Here is a 21525-nt window from a genome sequence, read left to right on the forward strand (position 1 = left end):
AATAAATATATTTATTAAACTTAAGCAGATTTAAAAATCTGTAATAAAAGTTATTTTGTGTCAGAAATATTTTAGAAAATATTTCTTGTAAAAGAAAGAAAGAGAAAAAAGGAATAAGAAATACTTGGACTCCATGCCAGCACTCAGAATCTAGCAAGAAAAAACAATTGCATTCATTGCACTTCTGTTAGAATAAAAACTGTATAAACTTGAATCCTGATGTCCCTGCACCCTGACTTGAGGAGCTCTGTCCAATGTCATCCGAAAGCCCCTACTTGCTCTGCCAACCACCTTCCCTGACTGTAACTCCAGCCCACACCTGTCTGCTACAGATGGATGCAGGAATGGCCTCATGGCTGCCTGGGGACCAAGGGTCAACAGAACTTGTCCCTAGTCTCTACTGTGACAACCACCTAACAAACCTCCTTGAAATGGCAGAGTCTGCAGCTGAAGCGGAGAAAGCAGGTGACCTGAGTTCTCATGGATAGCAAAAGCCCAGCACACAGTCAGGAGCTATCCCCCAGACCCTCCAAGCTAGGTCTAAGAATGCTCAGACATGCCAAAGGCTTCTGTCAGAAACACAACCTGTGCACGTGCCTTTTTCATTTCTACCAACAGAATCACATTTTCCTTACTCCATCTCTACTAAAGAAAGAGGGTATCAAGTGTGAGGCAATGAGTGTCTCCCAGCCAAAAAGGATGTGTTTGATCAAAAAGAAACTAGGACCCTGTTGGAGGGCCAGGCACTGCCTACTGAGGAATCATGGACCTGGGCGCCTCTCCTTACCAAATTTTCGTTGGTCAGCCTGGTGATCTCGTGTTGCAGGCTGGCCTCGATGCGTGCCTCCGGGGGCAGCTGCAGGTTCTGAGCCAGCAGCTGCTGCTGCCGGTTGTTCTCCTCCTTCAGGCTCTGGATCTCCCCCCGGAGGGCTTCAGCCTCGTTCTCGTGGCTCCTCTTCTGTGACTGGAGCTGGGATTCCAGGAGCCTGAGGAGAAGCCACACAGGTTGAAAAGGGAGAAGACACCTGAGCCTCTGCTTGGTGGGTCTGAGGCTGCAGGGGCAGGAAGAGTGGGAAATCTTTGGTGTCTGTGTAACCTCTGACTTCATTAAAGTCCAGAAGCTCAAACAAGGGCCAGCAACGGAAACAAGCGCTCTCATATTTGTGTCTTTCTGAATTGTGGACTCTGCTACAACTACACATTTTCAAAGGCCCTAAGACATAGAAAAGTTTAAGCTCTTTTGAAAAGTTTATAAGAAATGATGACTAAAATAATTAAAAGACATAGCTTTAATCTGGTGTACAACGTTTATAAACTAGCATTTAAGCTGGCAAAGACAGTACCTTTGTCACAGTAGAGGGCAAGATTACAAACTCCCAAACTAATTAAATATGCCTGTAAGAATTTCAGTGTTACTAATTCCAGGCAGAGAGTATGACCAGGGTCCCATTTCTACTTTCTACTCTTATCTCTGAAGGCCAGAAAGGCTGGAGTGTGACTCTGAAATATATACAGATTTTCCCAAATCCAGATCATTCTCGAATTTCATATACATGTATTTTAAATCTGTCATCCTCTCTCTCGCCCATAAATTTCCATATCAATAACAGAATCCTAACAAGACGTGGTTTTAGAACAGAGATGTTAATAGAATGAGCAAACACGCAAGTCAGCCGTGCGTGTAAGCAGACCGGGGCGTTGGTGGTCAGTGTATCAGCACTCCCGTTTATCATGCACCCCCATTCCCACATTCACCTCTCTTTCAAATACAAAACGAAGTTACGGTTAGGAATTAACTAACACGATGAAAGAAATTATGCTCTTTTATCCTAATCCCCTGTATTATCAACTGCTGGGCAAAACTCGGTGATGCCATCGCAAGCCAACTGTTAATAAAAGAATAAAAATATCTAGTAATTATAAAATTTCAAAGGAGTCTGCACTAATAACACCACAAAGTTAATAATGATGGCTTGTGATTAGAACAAAGAATAAGCAGAAGCCCCTAGAACAAATACTGAAGAATTTAAAAAAATGTAATCACCAATATGGTATTTTTATGAGATTTTAAAGATACAAATATCCCTAGAGCAGGTGAGTGTCTGTATTACAAAGCTGTTGTTTCAATTTTATTTGCTCTCCCCTAAACACATGTAATGTGTTGAACCGCAGCAATGCAGGGGACACTACTGATATGTGGTTTCACACATGTGAATTTCACAAGAATCACACAGAAGGCCAAATCATGCTCTCAACACTGCTGTCAGGCAGCATGGTACTAATATAGAAGAAGGCAGTCTCACTGCCACAGGTGCTTATATCCCTTAGATTGGTCATTATTCCAAACAAGAAACCACTAAGTAATAGATCCTGATCTCTCTCACAGTAATTTGGGCTCTAATTGTACGGTTTTGTCTTTTTTCCCCAACTCCTAGGAAGAGTTTCACAAGTTTTAGTGTGTGAAGGGAAGATCCTTCACTTATGGGCCGCAACTCCTATATTCACTATCGATCCATTTCAGCTTTAATTGTGTCCCTTAGTGGAGAAGGTTTTTAAGAAGGTGTTGGCTGAATGTTCTAAGTGTTGCTAAAATTTGCCCAGGAAGACCATTAATGCAGAAGAAACAGAGACGTTAAAGTCAGGAAGGCACTGTTAGTAAGAGAAACAAATTAATAACATTCCATTTTGAGGAGACAAATATAACCTGTTGGCTTGTTTTAACCCTTCATAAACCAGCCACAGCTCTCCATCCTCATTCAACTCATGGCAATCCATAGCAGGTGATCTTCCATGCAAAAGGAACAATGCAAAACACAAAGGGATACAGGACGGTCATGAGATGATGACGGTCAAGAGCAGCACATGGTATTCCAATACTTCATTAAGGCAATGAGACTTTTTTTATTAATTACAGATGACTTAATGACATTATCACAAAAATTATTTTTGGTTAATTTTTTAAAAATGAGTAACATGTAACATCACATGTCAATGGGTAGAAAGTAAAAAAAAACAATCAAGGGGGGGTACTTTTTCTGCAAAATAAGAAATGACTGAAAAGGTGAGAAAGAGGTTCTGTTTTTAACACTTTATTCAGCTAGCAGAGTGATCTTACACATCACATATTATATTAGAGACCAAGCATGACAATCACACACACACGGAATGAAAACTTCAGCTACTGTCTTCATGGGACAATCCTCACAATCCATTTCAAAATGAATGAAGTTTTAAGTCTACTAAGTAGAAACCTGTCTTCACTTAATAAATATCTGCTTTCCTATTTTTAAAACTGTCTTAAGAAATTCTTATAGGAGTAACTTATAAATAAGTATATGTCCAAAGTTCTCAGCTTTCAGGACACGATGTTTAAAAAGATTTTTTGTGTCAAAAATTAATGTTAAGATCTAGGGAAACTGCTTTTATATTAGAGATGTGACACATTTTACTAAAAGTATGTATAAATAATAAAAAACAAAGACAAAGCCAATTACAGGTTTTTCTACCTGGGGTATAAAAATAGTATTTTGGGGTATTTGCCTTCAGACACAGTCCTAGATTCTTCCACATGTATGGTTTCATTTAGTTCTCCTAGTAACCCACCATGTATCATTTGCCACACTGCAAAGGGAGACACTGAGGTTCAGAAATAAGATACCTGTGGCGGTAACACAGTTGGGAAGTAGCAGAGCCCCTGGTTACCTGACTCCAGAGTCCAGATTTTTACTCTTCCTACTAGACTGTTGTTGATATAATGTGTACATAAGCACATGCCAGAGAATGCTCTTCTGTTTTCCATCTTCCCTTGGAGAGCTGATCCATTTTCATGGTCACAATTTTATTATTATATGCTGATGACTTCAAAATTTGTATCTCTGCCTATATACCTCTCCTATTCGAGTTCTGTATTTTCAACTATCTACGGATTTCTCTCCTTAGATGTCTTCCTAACTCCTTAAATTCATTATTTATAAATCTGCTGATCATCTCCACCCTGCACTTCCAACCACACCGCAGACCCAGGATCATGAAATGGCATCACCACATCCAACCAAGTATCCACAGCAGACACTTGACAGTCACCCTCCATAACTCCCTACCCCTCGCCCACAACACTTACTGACCTTATCTTAGGTATCTTATGTGTCTTTCAAAGTGTCCCCTTTTGATCTCAACTGCCATCAATGACATCAAAGTCACTGCAATCAGTCATTTAATTACAGTAATTGCTTCCTAACTAGTCTTTACGCCTTCAATCTCGTTCTACTATAATCTGTTCTCTAACATAAAAGCCAGGGCTAGCTTTCTAAAACTCCAATATCATAACATTCTCCTCCGTAAAACATATTTCAACAACGTTGACTGTCATTGGGGATGTCCAAACTGTTTTGGATGGCTCCCCAACAGCCTACAAAACTCTGTGAAAGTAAGAACTGCATTTAACTTTCTTAATGCTGTATTATAGGCATGCAATACATAATCTGGTATAGAATAGAAGGGTGGATGGGTAGCCAGTGTAATATAGCTCTTTCTATACTACCACATCCTGAGAAGATACATTTTATATCATAAATTAAAGTTTAAGTTTAATCAAATACTTTTTAAGCATTCTCCTTTCTCATCCATAAAACATGATAAGTATCTTATATTTTGCATGGCAATATTCTTTAGTTGGTACAGTATTTCTGTATAGCAGCCCTGATACTCCACAGCAGGAGACTTACACTGCACACCTGTAACACAGATCCCCAGAATGGTCTTTCTCTGTGATCATCATTGGCCATGTTCTCTTAAGCACATAGCCTGTAAGTTCAGAGTTCAAAGGCACAGAAGCTCTATTGGGAAGTGAGGGTGGTAGGAAGGCTGAAGGAACTGCAGAGATGAGACTTCACTCTGTGATAATCTGTTACAGGGAAAGTCTTTAGTAAAGTTTCATCATTTAGTGGCTGTGCAAATCCTGCACCTTCAGTCAGACTACCCGAAGCTACAGTGCCATCTGTAACTTCACTTGTGTTTGTGGTTAATAAGAAAACCAGAGTTAGGATTTTCTCAAAACACCTTAGGAAATGTGGCAAATACTTGGTCTTAAATATCAGACTCCCATCCAAGGATAAGTGGTACTCTTCTGGAATGATATGGCCAACACTGATCTGATTCCAGATACCGCCTCACTGCTCTCCACTCTAAATTTCAATTACTGAAAGTTAAAGTAGCCCCTACAAATCTTCACACATAACCTACCATGCTGAACAAAATATGAAAGTGACTACCCAAGACAATCCAGCAGTAAGCAACTGGTTTTCCTCTCAAGGCTAAGACCCTAAGTAATACACAAATATAATGCCTTGATGTAAAGAACATTCCCCTTGACCCCTCTCATCAATAATGCTGCCTCAATACTGTAAATGAGATCTTAATGAGGAATATATTAGAAACCTTGAATACCCTCTGAAGGTCAGATGGTGTGTAACAAAGCAGTATATAAACACTTTGACTTACTGTACAAAAGACTGGCTTAAAGACCATGATATACAGGATTATGATTAGACCAAAATGAATGAAAAGGAAATGGACTTACCTGTTTGTTTCTTTCAAACCAATGTAAGCTTGTGCTATTTCACCTTTATCTTTCATTTTTTGCACATCTTCCAAAAGTATTGTGGAATCTGTCATTGTATTCTGAAGGGGAAAATGACACATTTCCACATTAACAGCCAACTAAAAGCTTCAGACCACACACAACATTGCTCTTTCCTCCGGAGCAGGGGATTTATGCATTCCGCCAGAGCTCTTGGTTCCACTAGAGAGCAGGCCTGGCCCCTTGCCGTGACTGAGAAGGGTCGGGCACAGGCAGTTAAGAGCAGGAGACACCTTCAGTCCCTCTCTTGAAAATCCCTACTGCTCTACTACAAAGGTAGTGAGATTCTAGAGCACCAGCATCCTGTAAATAAAATCACTGACAAGCTGTGTGTATTTTACATCATGTGAAATATATATATACATATATTCCATTAAATGGCTCTTTAGTGTCCTTGCCTGATAATTGTTCTAATGCTATATAATAATATAAATATATATTTCAAAGTGTATATGTGTTAAGTATACGTATACTTAATACATAAAAATATAGATAATTTCCAAGTATATATAAAGTATTAGAACAATAACTAGGTAAAAACACCAAGCAACACTGAATGAACAAAGAACAAACTATTCTTTCTACTACTTGCCATCTAGTTATAATAAGATAAAGGCCCAGTAAAACACTGTAACGTTTGACATAAAGCTCATCTTTCCATTAATAGCTCAGTACAAAAAAGGTGGATGATACGCTTTAGTAAAATTAGAAGTTTTTTCTCACATATTTAAATAAATGGGAAGGATTTAGCTCCTTGTAAATATCTACCATCTGCTGTTATTCAGCTAACTCTTCTTCTGTCTGTTATAGCATGGTACATACGTTTTTGAAATACAGATCTGGCAGGTCAGCATTACTAATGATTTTGTATAAAAGTGCTTTTCTGCCAGCATTTTTACTCCCTTTTTTATTTTTCCTTTTTGGTCTAATCTGTCTGACAACCAGTGTAATTTCCATATCTTGTTTCTACTCAGCTACTCTCTGTCTCTCCTAAATCAGGACAAGAATAGATTAAGAACTATTACTTTAGAGCTTCTAGAGAATAATACACTTTAGAACCCAGAGGCCCATTCTATTTGTCTAAATAGTATATGTCTGATCCATTAGTCAATATTTGCTCTAAAGCCAGGTCTCACAATGAACTTAAGAGAATACATTTCAAATACCACGATCTTACTGAGACCAGTTCTGAGATAACTTCAAGACCAGATCTTGAAAAGAAACATACTTTTAAAAAAATCCCATTTTTCTCCTAATGTCTTTTTTGCAAATTCATAAATGCATTCTCAGAGAAGACCAAATATAATTTGGTAAGAGCTTTAACAAGAGCTTGTGTTTTACTGAATCTTACACTCCTTCCCATAAACACCACATAGAGCATTTTTTAGCTATTATTTCTAAATATTTTAGTACATATACTTCATAGAAAACTTTTTTGTCTTTCCCTGAAAGACAAAATTTTTCTGTTCTACAAAGGGCCATACTCAGATTTTTTATACTTAATACTCTCAAAGATCCAATCCCTACATTAAATAATGCTATATGTGTTCTTTGATATCTAAACACCATATGATGTAGTGGTGACCTTTCAGTAAATTAGGTTACTCGGTCCTATTACCCAATCTAAAGGGAAGATAAGCTTCTTGATAGGTGCTTTTCTAGTAGTAAGCAGTCAGTTCTTCCCTTGGCTGGCCCGTCTTAGCTAAGAGTTGGTGGCTGGAGCACCAACAGCATTCGGAAATTCCTGACTCACTGCTCAAAGTTTATCTCCCCCTAAGATAGTGACCAGAAGTTTGGAAAGGGTTGCACCATGCAGGAAAATCCTACCCTTCCCAGGAAGGGTGTACTCCATTCCTGAGGCTCTTTCTCACCATTGGCCAACAAATCCAGAGTTTCTAGACAAGTGTGGGACGGACTGAGCTCTTAGGTGTGCCCCAGTTGAATCCCATCCCAGGCCCCCATGCTTGTGGATGGCCTACCACAACTACTCTAGTGAGTCAAAGAGCTGACTCTGAGTTAGAAGTCATGGTGACCTCTCTGTGGTCCAAACTGGAGCCTACTATATCTATTACTTTTTCTACTGACTTCTCATACAGGGGAGGGTCAAATAGGAAATTAATTTGTAAATATCAAAACAGACTTGGTGGCCAGAAGCCACATCAATTGCATATATTGGGGAAATAAAATTTAGGATTAGATCTTTATTAAAATTTTTTTTAGTTTTATAATTACCTTGTCATCCTGAAAAGTCACAAGTCAGCAAGCACAAAAAACAAATGGAGAAAACAATAAGCCCTTAGTTCCATAAATAACCCCATCATTGAGCACCATCTTAACACAGCAAAGCTAACTGTAAAATAAACCCATGAGTTGTTTCTCCTAAAACCAACTCTGTAAATAAATTAGTATTCATGGAATTGGCATGAGGTAGACATTAGTATTTATTTATGTGACAGTTCTTAATTCTCAGAAAAAGTGCTTGAAATTGTTTTTGGGTTGTTTTGGTTTTTCTAATTGTAAGGCATTTGTGAGTATGTGAGAAAATGACCCTTCTGTTAATGTATATGCGTGAAATTCTTCGGTCTGTGAGAGTTACAGTAGTGCTCTGATAGGAGGTCATCTGCCCAGGACCTCCCAGAATACTCGGAGGTGGAGCAGAGAAACTAGACATGGCTGGGCTGGATTATCACCCAGCTCACTGGGTGTCCTCACAACTGCCCTGTTAAGGAGTTGTGGAATCATGAATCTCTCTGGAAACTGAATGGAACAACCATGGGTTTGAAAAGTCTCTATCTGTGTCATGGGCATTTTTCTAAGCAAAGAAGAAGCTGCTACCATGTGTAGGCTGTGAATTGGAGAGCAGGGGCCTGAGAGCTGGAGACAAGGCCATCCCGTCAGGAACTTGAGAGTAGTCATGAGTTGGGTAAGTGACGGTGTGTGATACCATAACTATATGCTCTGTTTGCTAGGTTGTTTTCATGCCCCTTGGTTCCTTTTCCTTTTCCTTTCCCTTAACTTTTACTAAGGTTTCTTGTGAGAGCACCATTTTGTCACCACAGAACTAGAGAGAGGAATCGTGACTCTGGACTCAGCTCCAGCTAGTATGCAGAGAGAGACTTGTGTCTCAAGTCCCAACGACAGTGGGACAGTCATGGGAACCATGACTCAGGGAAGGTGAGACGTATAATAGGACCAGGTCCAAGGAAAGATTCCCCTGCCAGTATTTTCTCATTTCAGACTGAATGGGTTTGTGATTTGTTTTAAAATAAGAAAGCCCATTTCTTTATACAACTCCATTTACTGCTGGGATGTTTCTCCCTTCTCAAGATTATTTAGTCACAAATCCTTGTTTTGAGAATTTGATATTTTCTGGATCAGCACTGATCTCGGGTATGACCTGCCTTTCTCAAATCCAAATGTTACGTGCCAGAGTCAGTATTTTAACCACATGCAGAACTATTATCACTCTTAGATCTTCCAGTTCATTTACATCATAGTCATTTTTTATTATACGGTATGTTGCAGCTGGAATACTTGATTGTCTAATTCTTGGTAACATTTTGTTTGCTGCATAAACATGGGCAGGGACACAGGCTAGCTTTTAAGATGATTATCCAGAGTCCCTCTGATGGCAAATGACAAAAAGGCCCATTTTTCATCAAAACATGACAGCACTGGGTCTCAAATTACCTGAGGCTTCGCAGGAAGGACTTTGAAGGGCCACGTATACCCTGTGGCATGGGTCCTTTCCGTGGAATCGATACCCGCCCCCCAGCTCACCCTCTTAGACAGAACTCCCTGAAGTGAGCAGAAATCATCTCCATGGAACTTCTACTCACTGATCTAATTTCTAACCCTTTTGTATGTTACCTTTCCAGTTAAATTACTTTCAACAAGTAATTTTAAAGTCATATGTAGTACTTTCCCACAGCAAGACAATTTATGGATTTTTGTACTTAAAAAAAAAAAAAGGTAAAATCCTACATCTTATTTATTCATTTAAGTAATCTGTATACCCAGCATGGGGCTTAAACTCACAAGCCTGAAATCAAGAGTCCTATGCTCTTCTGCCTGAGCCAGCCAGGCACCCCAAATTTTACTTCTGATCAAAATTTATCATGGTGAGATTACTACTTCAAGATTAATTTTAAATCTCCTTTGCTTATGAGTGAGAAACGAAACCTGAAAGATCATTTGGGATTTCATTTATTTTTTGCTCACTTTAATTGCCATTTGCAAGTTTTAAAGCAACATTTAGATTTTTTTTTTAAATGACAATATCCTTTAGACTAAATGCTAATTAGACTAAAAATGTTCCTAAGTGTTTGCTTCATTATAAACTGTAGGAAAAAGAGAAAGAAAGAGGCTTGTCCCCAGACATCCACTTGGGTCACTTATTCATGCTTACCTTGGGTTGAATGGCCTCCTTCTGGCTCACCAGCTGAGATCGCAAGATGAGGACTTCCTCCTTGCGGACATCGAGCTCCTCACTCACAGAAGTCAGCTGCTCCATGAGGACACGGTAGGCTGGTGCACCCGGAGCAGTCACCTCTGGGGCACTTTTCTCACTAAGTGCCCTGCGTAACTCATTTAGCTCATTTTTCAGTTTTTTGTTTTCTGATTCGAGCTCTTGGCGCTGTATGAAGAAACAAAGAACAGTTCATTGCTGTTATCCTCAACATAACACTGGTATTCTCTCTTCCCCCAAGATGGCAGAATTGTGCTGGAAAAGACTGTAAGAGCAACCCTAGTGAATGGCTTCCCAGGCTCTAGTGGGAACTCTGTTCTGCAAATTAAGAAAGCGGACATCAAGTGGAATTGAGCAAGGTGAATGGTAGTTTGCTTCATGAACCCAAATTCCAGAGTCACATTCATTCCAGGCCTGCCTAGGGTGTGTTCAGAGGCCTGGAGAGATTATGGAGTCCCAAGGGGTGGGTTTAACCCTGTCCTCTTAAAGCCCAGGTTTTGTTTGCAGATAAATATAAGGGTAGGGATGAGGGCTCAGCTGGTCAGGTTATTTCCAATGAATTGGGGCCTGGTGGGTTAGCTGGGGACTAGGGACATGGGACACGGGTGGAGGGAGCCCAGGGCTGCAGTGGGAGTGTGCCTGCAGGAAGCAGGCAGGCTCTGTTCCAGAGACAGGGACTGGCTTCTGCAGCTGGGCCTTGACCTGGGACTTTATCATATTTTGGTGAGTGCCACAGAGCCTTCAGGGGCCTGGGCTGTCCCTGCTCATTTGTGGTCCTGCTCATGGAGGGTGCAGATGAACAGAACCCCAAAATCTTAAGTAGCATCCTCTTATTTCCTTTGTAAAGCAGAATGGAAAGATCACTGAAATCTTAGACTTCCAACTTCTAATAAAAACAATTACCACCTCATTTAAACTAACAAAATTCCATTCAGTGTTTTAATGACAACAAACAGTATATTTTTCAAATTCTGTTGACATGTGTATGACAGGCTTGTGAAGTTGCTGACACAAGTCCTGGGCGATGGGAGGAAAGGATGGGTCACCTCTTCCTCCCGTCATCCAGACGGCCATACTCCTCCTTTACCCTCCCCATGCTTTCACACACTACCAGCCAACCCCATGCTACCAGTTAGCCCTGCCTCTGCATACGCCCCTCCAACAATGGCAATGGGAGCCCAGAGTAGAGTTCTGACGCTAAAATACAAACATCTCAGGATACTGGCTGGGAAAGATAAAGGAGACAGGTATGTGAAAGCACCACACTGCCTTGTTTAGCACATTACATAAGGCCTTCTGATAGTGGAAGTGAAACACTTCTGTGTGTAAAATAATATATTTTATTGTTTCTTCCAGAGAAGCTACCTTGGCTTCATAGAACCATATCAAACCTGTCAACATGTTACAGTAAAACAATTTATAGTCTTTTTTTTCTAGTACAAAATATTTAATGCTTTCTTTCACGAAATAATCTATTCTTAAGTGAAAATGAATGAGCCTTCCTGTATCCAGTCTCCCATCACCTGGTAATCATATTGCTTCTTTCTGCAACTGAAAATATGAATGTCTTTACTTGGACACTAAGCTCCGATGCTGTGTTTCCCAAACTTCACAGTGCATCAGAATCACCTGGAGAACAGATTGCACGGCCTCACCCCCAGGGTTTCTGATTCAAAAGATCTGGTGTGAGATCCACAAATATGCATCTTTAACAAGTTATCAGGTGATGTTGATGCTGCCGCCCAGGGAGCTCATTTTGAAAACTACAGAGCTAATCCCTAAGAATTTTGTGATCTGGGCTCCATTTTTAACAGACTACAAAGAAGGTCTTTATTTGTCCATTTTTGTGTGACCTGGAGATGACAGTCCTACATTCTATGGGCCTGTGCCATCCCATCCTATCTGATCCTTGTCTTATATGGCCCATATTGTGAGTTAGTCCTTGAGACAAAGGGTACAAAAGGCAAAAGAGAGTCAGAATAATAGAGAAGACTCTGGTGCCACACTTTTCTCTCTCTGCAAACCTAAGTACTATCACCAGTAGTACTGGCCTTGAAGGAGCAATAGATTTATTCATGTTATAATTTAGAAAGGGCAAAAGGGTTCTTTAGGGTATTTTAAAACACTACATTTTTTTGGTAAGAATTAATTTCCAAAAAAATGATGACAGGAACCTAAGGTGTTCAGAAAGTTTCCTACTGTGTGGAGACCCAGATTTAAAATCAGACTCTATCCACCTGACAGTAAATCTCTTAACTGTTCTATGCATCCTTTAAAAAGGAAATACCGTATCTGAGAAGTTGTGACAATGACTAAAAAAGGTGTAAGAAAAACTTTTCAAACTGGAAAGCAAATACAAGGTATTATCAGTCAAGCATTTATTAAAGGTCGGTGGAAGAATTCTAACTGCGTTTAAGGGGAGGGCTGCTAAAGGAACTGTGGGCTGGGCAGGGATTCTCCACACCTAGATGCACAGACCTAGAAGGAAGCAGTAGCCAGTAGTTCTGGGCTGTGGGAAGTTGCAAATCCACAGAGGACAGGAACTGCTCATGTAAATTATGGTCCACATCACAGTATTAGGAAATAATATATCAGGACCAGATTTGAACTAATATTACTATGAAAAAAATGATGTAAAAATCATCATGACAGCTTAGGAAGACCCTAGGAAATCTCAAATACACATAAAGTCTTTAGCACCATGCTCTAACCAACTGAGCTAACCGGCCACCCTACACATAAAGTCTTTAAAATAATGTGTTTCCTTAGGCTATTTTGTGGCTTTTCTAATTCTTAGCTTCAGTTATAATCATAAACTTCGCTATAGTTTTCTAGCTGTTCTAGAATAGAGTTCACAAAAAGAGAAAACAGTAAAAAATAAACATAGGCAGAAAATATCTGAGAAAGAGAAATTTAAGACTAATAATCTGAATAATAACCCAGAAAATTTTTTAAGCTGGGGGTGTTTTGATAGTTGATAGCTTGACACCCCAAACTTCACAGGGCTGACAAGGTTCTGATTCTGGAAAGCAAAGAAAGGAGCTGAGTGAAGCACAACTTACCCTGACTTTAATTTAATTTAATTTAACTAATTTTAATTAATTAAAGTAAACTCTATGCCCACCATGGGGCTCGAACTTATGACCCTGAGATCAGGAGTCCCATGCTTTGCCGACTATGGGAGCCAGGCTCTCCAAACTACACTCCCTCCTTTATCAAGAAATGGGCTCTTGTTTGTTTTAAATCTCAACTCTTGGTTTACCCAAGATGCTCTGTATTTTAAGAACTCCTGTTCCTTCTTAATCAGAGCCTTTTCTTTGTGGTCAACTGCTCCGGGAAACACAATGCCTGGAAGAATCATTAAGAAAACAATTCTTTACCTTCATTTCCTTCTCCCAACAGTTTCTAAAAAAGAAAACAGGATGTTTCTACTATAATACCTAGCAAACTAATACCTAGCTATCTTTCTCTACAAATAGTTTCAATGGGATTTGGTGGTTAGAGTACAGAATTTGGAACCAAAGATACCCATGTTCAAATCCTGTTCCCGCTGGTTTCTAGTGGGGTGATCTTAGGGAAGTTATTTATATCTCTTAGCCTCAATTTCCTCATCTGTAAAATGGGAACTAAAATACTCACTTGCAGGATTATTGTAAGAATTAGAGCTAATATGTACTTTAATATGCAAAGTACATATTAGCTTTAAGATTATTTTAAGAATTAGAGGATTATTGTAAGAATTAGGGCTAATATGTAAAGTACAGGCATTTAAAAATGATGATGATAATGATAGCAACCAATATTTGCTGGGTATTTACTATATGTTGGGCACCATTCTAAGCAGTTTACCTGGATTACTTTATATAATCTTCATGACAGTCTTATAAATACTGCCATTATCTCTATTTTATAGAGGAGAAAACTGAGGCACAGAAAAGATAATACATCACTTATACACAGCCATATAGCAGCAGATCTGGCATCTGAACCCACGCAGTCTGATGCTAGACTCTATGCCCTTACTGCCTTCTATAGCTTCAAATGGTAGCTACTGGTCCTGTTCTGCTTAGACTCAACTCTAGCTTATGTGAAATAGAATCTTCTAGAAAGCTAGAAGTATAGCTTCTATACTAGTATACTAGACAGTATACTAGAACTTCTGGTGCCCTTAAGGACATTCTTTAAGAAAAAGAGAAGCTCTGAGCAGACTTGCCAAAATAAGATATTCAAAGCCTTGAGCAGAAACTTCCCATTACCTTGAGTGACTCATATTCCAGTTCTGCGCCTCTAATTTGTGGTTTTTCTTCTTCCTAGGGAAAATGTAAAGTTAAAAACTTTATAAATAAGTAGTTATATTTTAATTGTCACATTTTTACCCAGAATATTTCCTTGCTCCGCAGAAAATAGTGAGGAAAGTTGAGCCCTCACTACATGAACCAAATTCTGCTTGGATAAAGTACTTCTGGTCTGAGTTTCCATTAAAGAAGAGATTGTAGAATTGTACATAAAGTCCCAGGCTCAGAACTCAATTTGCTCTTGGCCCTGGGCTGGGGGAGCACGGCATACCTTTGCCTTGCTGCGGAGAACCTGCTCCTCCTTGCGGTCCAGCTCATCCTGCATCACCTGCTTTTCCTGCTCCAGCTCTGTGACCCGCTTCTGGAGCTTGAGGAACAATGACATGTCCAGAGGTACCTTCTTCTCGCTTGGCTCCTAAACCCCAGAAATCGTAAGATGGTCAAGATGATCCAGAAGATGTACAAGCCAATGAGAAGATAATGAACAGTCCAATAAAAAAACTTACAGAAGAAATATAGATGGCCAAAGACTATACGAATAACATGTCCAACCTAGTTAATGAATAGAGAAATGTAAACTATTTTTCCCCTCTCAGATTGGCAAAGACTAGAATGGTTGAGAATGCCATGTGTTAATAACTGTGTCTTATATAGTACTGGTGGAAGTATAAATAGGCCTTTTAAAAGGACAATGTAACTGCACTTACTAAAATCTAAATGTGTATACCCGTTAACTTAGCAATATATGTTTAAAAATTTATCCTACAGAGATGCTTACATGAGTGCACAAAAATATATGGAAAAAGATGTTCATTGCAGCATTTTTTGTAATTGTAAAAAATGGGGGAAAAAAGCCCACCCTGAATGTCAATAGAAGACTTGTTTAAATCACAGTATATTATATGGTATATAATACCATACTGTCTGTCCTCAAGACAGTATGGTATTGGCGCAAAAACAGACACACAGACCAATGGAATAGAATAGAGAACCCAGAACTGGGCCCACAAATGTATGGCCAATTAATTTTTGACAAAGCAGGAAAGAGTATCTGATGGAAAAAAGACTGCCTCTTTAGTAGGTGGTGCTGGGAGAACTGGACAGCAACATGCAGAAGAATGAACCTAGACCACTGTCTTCCATCATACACAAAAGTTAACTCAAAATGGCTGAAGGACCGGAATGTGAGACAGGAAACCATCAAAACCCTCGAGGAGAAAGCAGGAAACAAACCTCCTTGACCTCAACCGCAGCAATTTCCTACTCGACACATCCCCAAAGGCAAGGGATATGAAAGCAAAAATGAACTATTGGGACCTCGTCAAGATAAAAAGCTGCACTGCAAAGGAAACAATCAAGAAAACTAATAGGCAACTGACGGGATGGGAAAAGATAGGTGCAAATGACATAATCAGATAAAGGGCTAGTATCCAAAATCTACAAGGAATTCACCAAACTCCACATGTGAAAAACAATAACCCAGTGAAGAAATGGGCAGAAGACATAAACAGACACTTCTCCAAAGAGGACATCCAGATGGCCCACAGGCACATGAAACAATGCTCAACATCACTCCTCATCAGGGAAATACAAATCAAAATCACACTGAGATACCACCTCATGCTGGTCAGTGTAGCTAAAATGAACAAATCGAGACTACAGATGCTGGCAAGGGTGTGGAGAGATGGGTACCCTCCTACACTGTTGGTGGGAATGTAAACTGGTGCCGCCACTCTGGAAAACAGTGTGGAGGTTCCTCAAAAAACTATAAATAGAACTCCCCTATGATCCAGCAATAGCACTGCTAGGGATTTACCCAAGGGATATAGAAGTGCGGATGCATAGGGACACATGTACCCCAATGCTCATAGCAGCAATGTCAACAACAGCCAAATCATAGAAAGAGCTTAAATGTCCATCATCTGATGACTGGATGGATCAAGAAGATGAGGTGTATATACACACACACACACACACACACACACACACACACACACACACAATGGACTATTACATGGCAATGAGAAAGAGTGAAATCTGGCCATTTGCAGGAAAGTGGATGGACCTCGAGGGTGTCATGCTAAGCGAAATAAGTCAGGCAGAGAAAGACAGATACCATGTCCTTTGTACTCATAGGTCTAACAGGAGAACAGGAGAAACCTAATGGAGGACCATGGGGAGGGGAAGGGGGAAAGAGAGTTGGGGAGAGAGAGGGACGCAAAACCTGACAGACTATTGAATACTGAAAACGAACCAAGGGTTGAAGGGGGAGGGGGAGGGGGAGAAAAGGTGGTGGTGATGGAGGAGGGCACTTGTGGGGAAGAGCACTGGATGTTCTATGGAAACCAATTTGACAATAAACTATTTAAAAAAATAAAACTTTGTCTAAATAAATAAATAAATCACACTATAACCAAACTATAAAATATTTTATAGCTGTTAAAAAAATGAAATAGATATACTAGAGTGAATAAATATGTCCTAGATAAAAGTATTAACTACACAAGTTGCTGGGCAGTATTTATATTATGACCTTATTTTTGTTAAACAAGCAAACAAACAAACAAATGCATATGACTTTAAAATATATCTAGTGCATGGGATACAAAAATCTAAAAGGTCAACAATGGTTAACTTGGAGAATGAGAGGTACTATGGGAAAGTTTCGTTTTCTACTTTACACATTTCTATATTGGAATTGTTTATAATAAGCATGGACTGCTTTTCTATTCAGGAAAAATGATTTTTGAAAAGATGCAGTAGAAGCATAAATATATTGAGATCAGAGAAAAGCAAAAAGCTAAAATATATAAAGCCCTTAATAAAATGAAACATAACCTAGTAGCATTTGAAAAGTACATCAATTGGTTCTAAAACAGAATCATAGTGAAAACTACTATGTGTAAATAAAGACACACGAATTAAAGCTTAGCAAAGGGAAAGAGTTCTGAGTGTGCCATAGGTATTTTTCCTGTTTACTTCAGGTTTGAATTTTTAATGGGGTAAATAAAGAAACAATTGTGTCATTAGATTTAATGGAGAGGATAAAGAGTCTCTTTTTGTTAGAAACAGAGAGAACAGTAGTAATAATTAAATGGTCAAAGTATAATTCTTAACTGATTAGTAAATCTTATATTTCAAATTGTCAATTAAAAATTTTGTTTTCTAATGGAAAAGCAAAATCAGCTTATATAGAAAGCTTAGGAAATAAGTACAATAAAAAAAAGTCACATATCCAAAGAAAACCTATAATTTTGTCTACTCTTTTTTCTATAGATTTGAGTAATTGGAATATTTACATTCTAATTTTGTATTGCCTTTTAAGTGTAGTATTGTATCAAAAATGTTTTTCAAATTTACAACATGATACTTGAAACCATAATTTTAATAGCTATACTGACATGTGCACCATCATTTGCTTACCTCTTACCTGACTGATGGGCAATGAAATTGTTTCTAATTGTTTGCTCTTGAGATACACTAAAATAAATATCCTAGTACATAAATACCCAAATACTAATGTTTTAAAGTCGGCTATCAAGCAAATACCACCCTGAAGAAGGATGACTGTTAGGATTAAAAAAAAAAAAGTTCAATTGATAAACCAAAAGTGGTATTTAATTGTAGTTTTAATTTATATTTCTTTGCCTTTTGATAAGGTTGAATAATTTTTATATTCATTAGCTATCAGTTTGGTCTTTCGTGAATTCTTAGTAGTGTCAAAATCAGTGTTATTTCAGTTGTAAATAAACACCTAAAAAGAATTAATTAAACTAAGAAGTAAGGCATTTAAATGTAGGCTATCAAGGTCATTTACCCACAAACTAGTTAGACCTGGACTTCTGCTTACTGTCCACTCTTGCAATGTTAATGTGCAACAGTAAGAAAAAGTTTAGGTATATGGTATTCACCATTAAGTTTGTCCTGACTTAGCAGAACAGACATAACATCCTGCCTAAACATGAAATTATCATAGACTTTTATTCATATAAAAACTTATTTCTATATATCTCATAAATACTTGACTTTTAGCTTATTTACAGTGTAAAAATTCCATTCATGTGTTTTTAAGGTTTATTCCTCTATTAATGACATATATTTTTAATTACCTCATCTTTTTTTATACTATAATATTAGACTTCACCTCACAATGAGTATTTCATTGTACTTAAATGTTATCATTTGGGAATCATGCCTTTCAGCCTTGAATGGGCATTTTCATTTAAGAGAAATCTTCTTGGGGTGCCTGTGTGGCTCAGTCAGTTGGGCTCAGGTCATGATCTCACAGTTCGTGGGTTCAAGCCCTGTGTCAAGCTCTGTGCTGACAGCTCAGAGCCTGGAGCCTGCTTCAGAATCTGTCTCCCTCTCTCTCTGGCCCCGCCATGTGTGCTCTTTCTCTCTTTCTCTCTCTAAAAGAAAATATGCTAAGCAAAATAAGTCAATGAAATACAAATATCATAGGACTTCACTCACATGAGGACTTTAAGATACAAACCAGATGAACATAAGGGAAGGGAAGCAAAAATAATATAAAAACAGGGAGGGGGACAATAAGAGACTCTTAAAAACAGAGGGTTACTGGAGAGGTTGTAGGAAGGGGGATGGGCTAAATGGGTAAGGGGCATTAAGGAATTTACTCCTGAAATCATTGTTGCCATATGCTAACTAACTTGTATGTAAATTAAAAAATAAAAAATAAATAAAATAAACAAAAAATAAAAAACAAATAAGCAAAAAAGTAAAAGGAATCTTCTTATTAAAATGGGATGGGTAACTTTTTAGATATTAGCAAATACTACATAAAGGATTAGTTGATTGCTAGATAAAAGCAAAATTCTATAGACAGGAACATTAAAAAATAAAATTTTTCATGAAATGTTCATTTTCATGAAATGAAAGAACACAAAAATTAACATTTGACACTGCCAAACTGCGTGAGGCATAATGACTGGTAATTATTTAAGAGTGCTCCGCATGGTGTGCAATCTTATCCCTAATGGCGTGTCTAGTCAAAGAGATACCATTTGCCTTCTCTACACCACATGAGCAAGAAGATTGGGCCATCTGGCTCAGAGAAGTTGCTGGGGTTTTGCTTTGCTTTCCTTCCTCAGAAAAGACACTGTCATCCAAGGCTTTTCCGAGAGAGTGAAGCTTTGACCTAAAAAACAACAGTCTCTCATCTGAGGAAAATCAGGAAGACAAAGAGAATTTTTTCATAAAATTGCCACAGTAGCTCTGCAGTCATTCTGTAATTATTGCTAACAGCTGAAAAAGTTATGGTGACCCTTTCTATGGGTTTGACATGTGTGAGGAAGCTCAACAGCAGCAGAAATGGGATAATGAGTCGATGGCTACTGAGAGCAGCCAAGTTTCCAAGCGACTGCATCCCCTGACCACAAAGACGCACAGTAGGAGGGCTGCACAGAAGTGGAGCTGAGGGGGGCTGTCCAGAGGGAACCAGCAGTGGAGGTGAGAGCCTGACTTGTGAAAAACAAGTCACAGGTTTGGCAAAGACAGACATTAATTCTTTTTCACATCAAATAAAAAAATCAATTCATAAGCAAGAGTTGGCACATTACTTTCCTGGCACCAGACTGTAAAAGAGAATACTACACACACTACTAAGCTCTCCGTATCTTTGTGAGGGGCAATTTGTAAAGCTGGCCATCACAGAGGTAGATGCAGGAAGGAACAGAAGTTATCAGAAGGGCAAATTTACAGCCATAGTCTTAGTCTGATACTTCCTTCCTACTCAACTTCCGTTGGTGATAATCTCTCTTTTCTATTACCAGTTTTATAGATCTCTTATTTTTTTGAGTTTATTCATTTATTTTGAGAGAAGGAAAGAGAGCACACAAGCGAGGGAGGAGCACATAAGGAGGGGGAGAGAGAGAAGGCCCTGCACTGACCGCACGGAGCCCAGTGCAGGACTCAAGCCCACATATCATGTGTGGATCATGACCTGGGCTGAAATCGAGTCAGACGCTCAATGAACTGAGCTACCCAGGCAACCCCAGAGTTCAAGCCTTCGGTTCCTGACCATACCTAATCGAAATTGTAGGATATTCACTGGAAGCCTATTTATTAGAACAAATACATGGATTTATCGAACGCTTACTATGTATCAAACATTATTACAAGTGCTTTCGAAGAATCATCTGAATCTTCAACTTACTATGAAGTAACATAATAATACTATCAATTCACAGATGAGGAAACTGAGGAAAAGACAGACTGAAGCTAAGGTTACAGACTCAGCCCCAGGGAGGAGAGTTACTGTAGTTTGTCCAACAGTCAAGAAAGCCCTTCTAACCAGACCCAGCTACATTTCAAATACATGCACTTAGTCACAAGGAACAAGATGACTGGTTCAGTGAAAAGTCTTTCCTATTATTGAGAGATTTCCAGATGCATGACCTACTGCTGCTGATGGTCAGTGCATGTGACAGAATATATAATACTCCAGATCTGTCTATGATTTCTGGAGCACAATTCGTATTTGATTCAAAAGTGATGAGCAATGTATTAAATCCCACTCTTTTTTAAATTTATTTTTACTTTTTGAGTGAGTGAGAGACAGAGAGAGAGCGAGGACATGCACTCAAGTAAGGGAAGGGAAGAAGGAGAGGGTGGGCTCCGCGCTCAGCTCACTACGGTGAGATCACAACCTGAGCAGTAATCAAGAATCAGATGCTTAACCGACTGAGCCATCCAGGTGTCCCTAAAGTAACTCTTATTTGAGAAAAGATTCAGCAGAATATAGGTGAGAATTAGGAACAGAAAGGTTACCCTTCCCCTCAAATCTGTAAGAATTTGGACAGAACTTGAAAAGAGTAGAGACTCTGACAAAAACCATTATTATTAAAAATTAGGTAAACCACAGAAGAGTTCTGAGTTTATAAAGATAATGTCCTCAGGGAGCCTGGGTGGCTCAGTCGTCTGAGTGATGATTTCAGCTCAGGTCATAGGTTCGAGCCCTGTGTCAAGCTCTGTGGTGACAGCTCAGAGCCTGAAGCCTGCTTTGGATTTTGTGCCTCCCTCTCTCTCTCTGCCCCTCCCCCGCTCATGCTCTGTCTCAAAAATAAACATTTTAAAAATGTTTAAAAAAACATAATGTCCTCAAG

The 21525-nt window shown here is 39.0% G+C and overlaps 1 protein-coding gene across 5 annotated transcripts in view; it reads right to left on the minus strand.

Moving 5' to 3' along the window:
• The window catches only part of MYO5A (myosin VA), a 192451-nt gene that overhangs the window by 25670 nt on the left and 145256 nt on the right, over positions 1-21525 (minus strand). For 2 of the 5 annotated variants that reach the window (XM_029950496.1, XM_029950494.1), the window contains exons 26-31: positions 14673-14816; positions 14363-14416; positions 10047-10274; positions 5579-5679; positions 2705-2785; positions 788-986 (exon numbers count right to left, since the gene is read on the minus strand). In XM_029950496.1, coding sequence (XP_029806356.1) covers positions 788-986; positions 2705-2785; positions 5579-5679; positions 10047-10274; positions 14363-14416; positions 14673-14816 — 807 coding nt within the window. Of the gene's footprint in view, positions 1-787; positions 987-2704; positions 2786-5578; positions 5680-7870; positions 7880-10046; positions 10275-14362; positions 14417-14672; positions 14817-21525 lie in introns of all 5 variants that reach the window. The other 3 variants (XM_029950497.1, XM_029950495.1, XM_029950493.1) reach the window with 2 other exon arrangements.

The sequence above is a fragment of the Suricata suricatta genome, chromosome 9 (genome assembly GCF_006229205.1).
Source record: "Suricata suricatta isolate VVHF042 chromosome 9, meerkat_22Aug2017_6uvM2_HiC, whole genome shotgun sequence".
In the NCBI taxonomy this organism is placed as follows: domain Eukaryota; kingdom Metazoa; phylum Chordata; class Mammalia; order Carnivora; family Herpestidae; genus Suricata; species Suricata suricatta.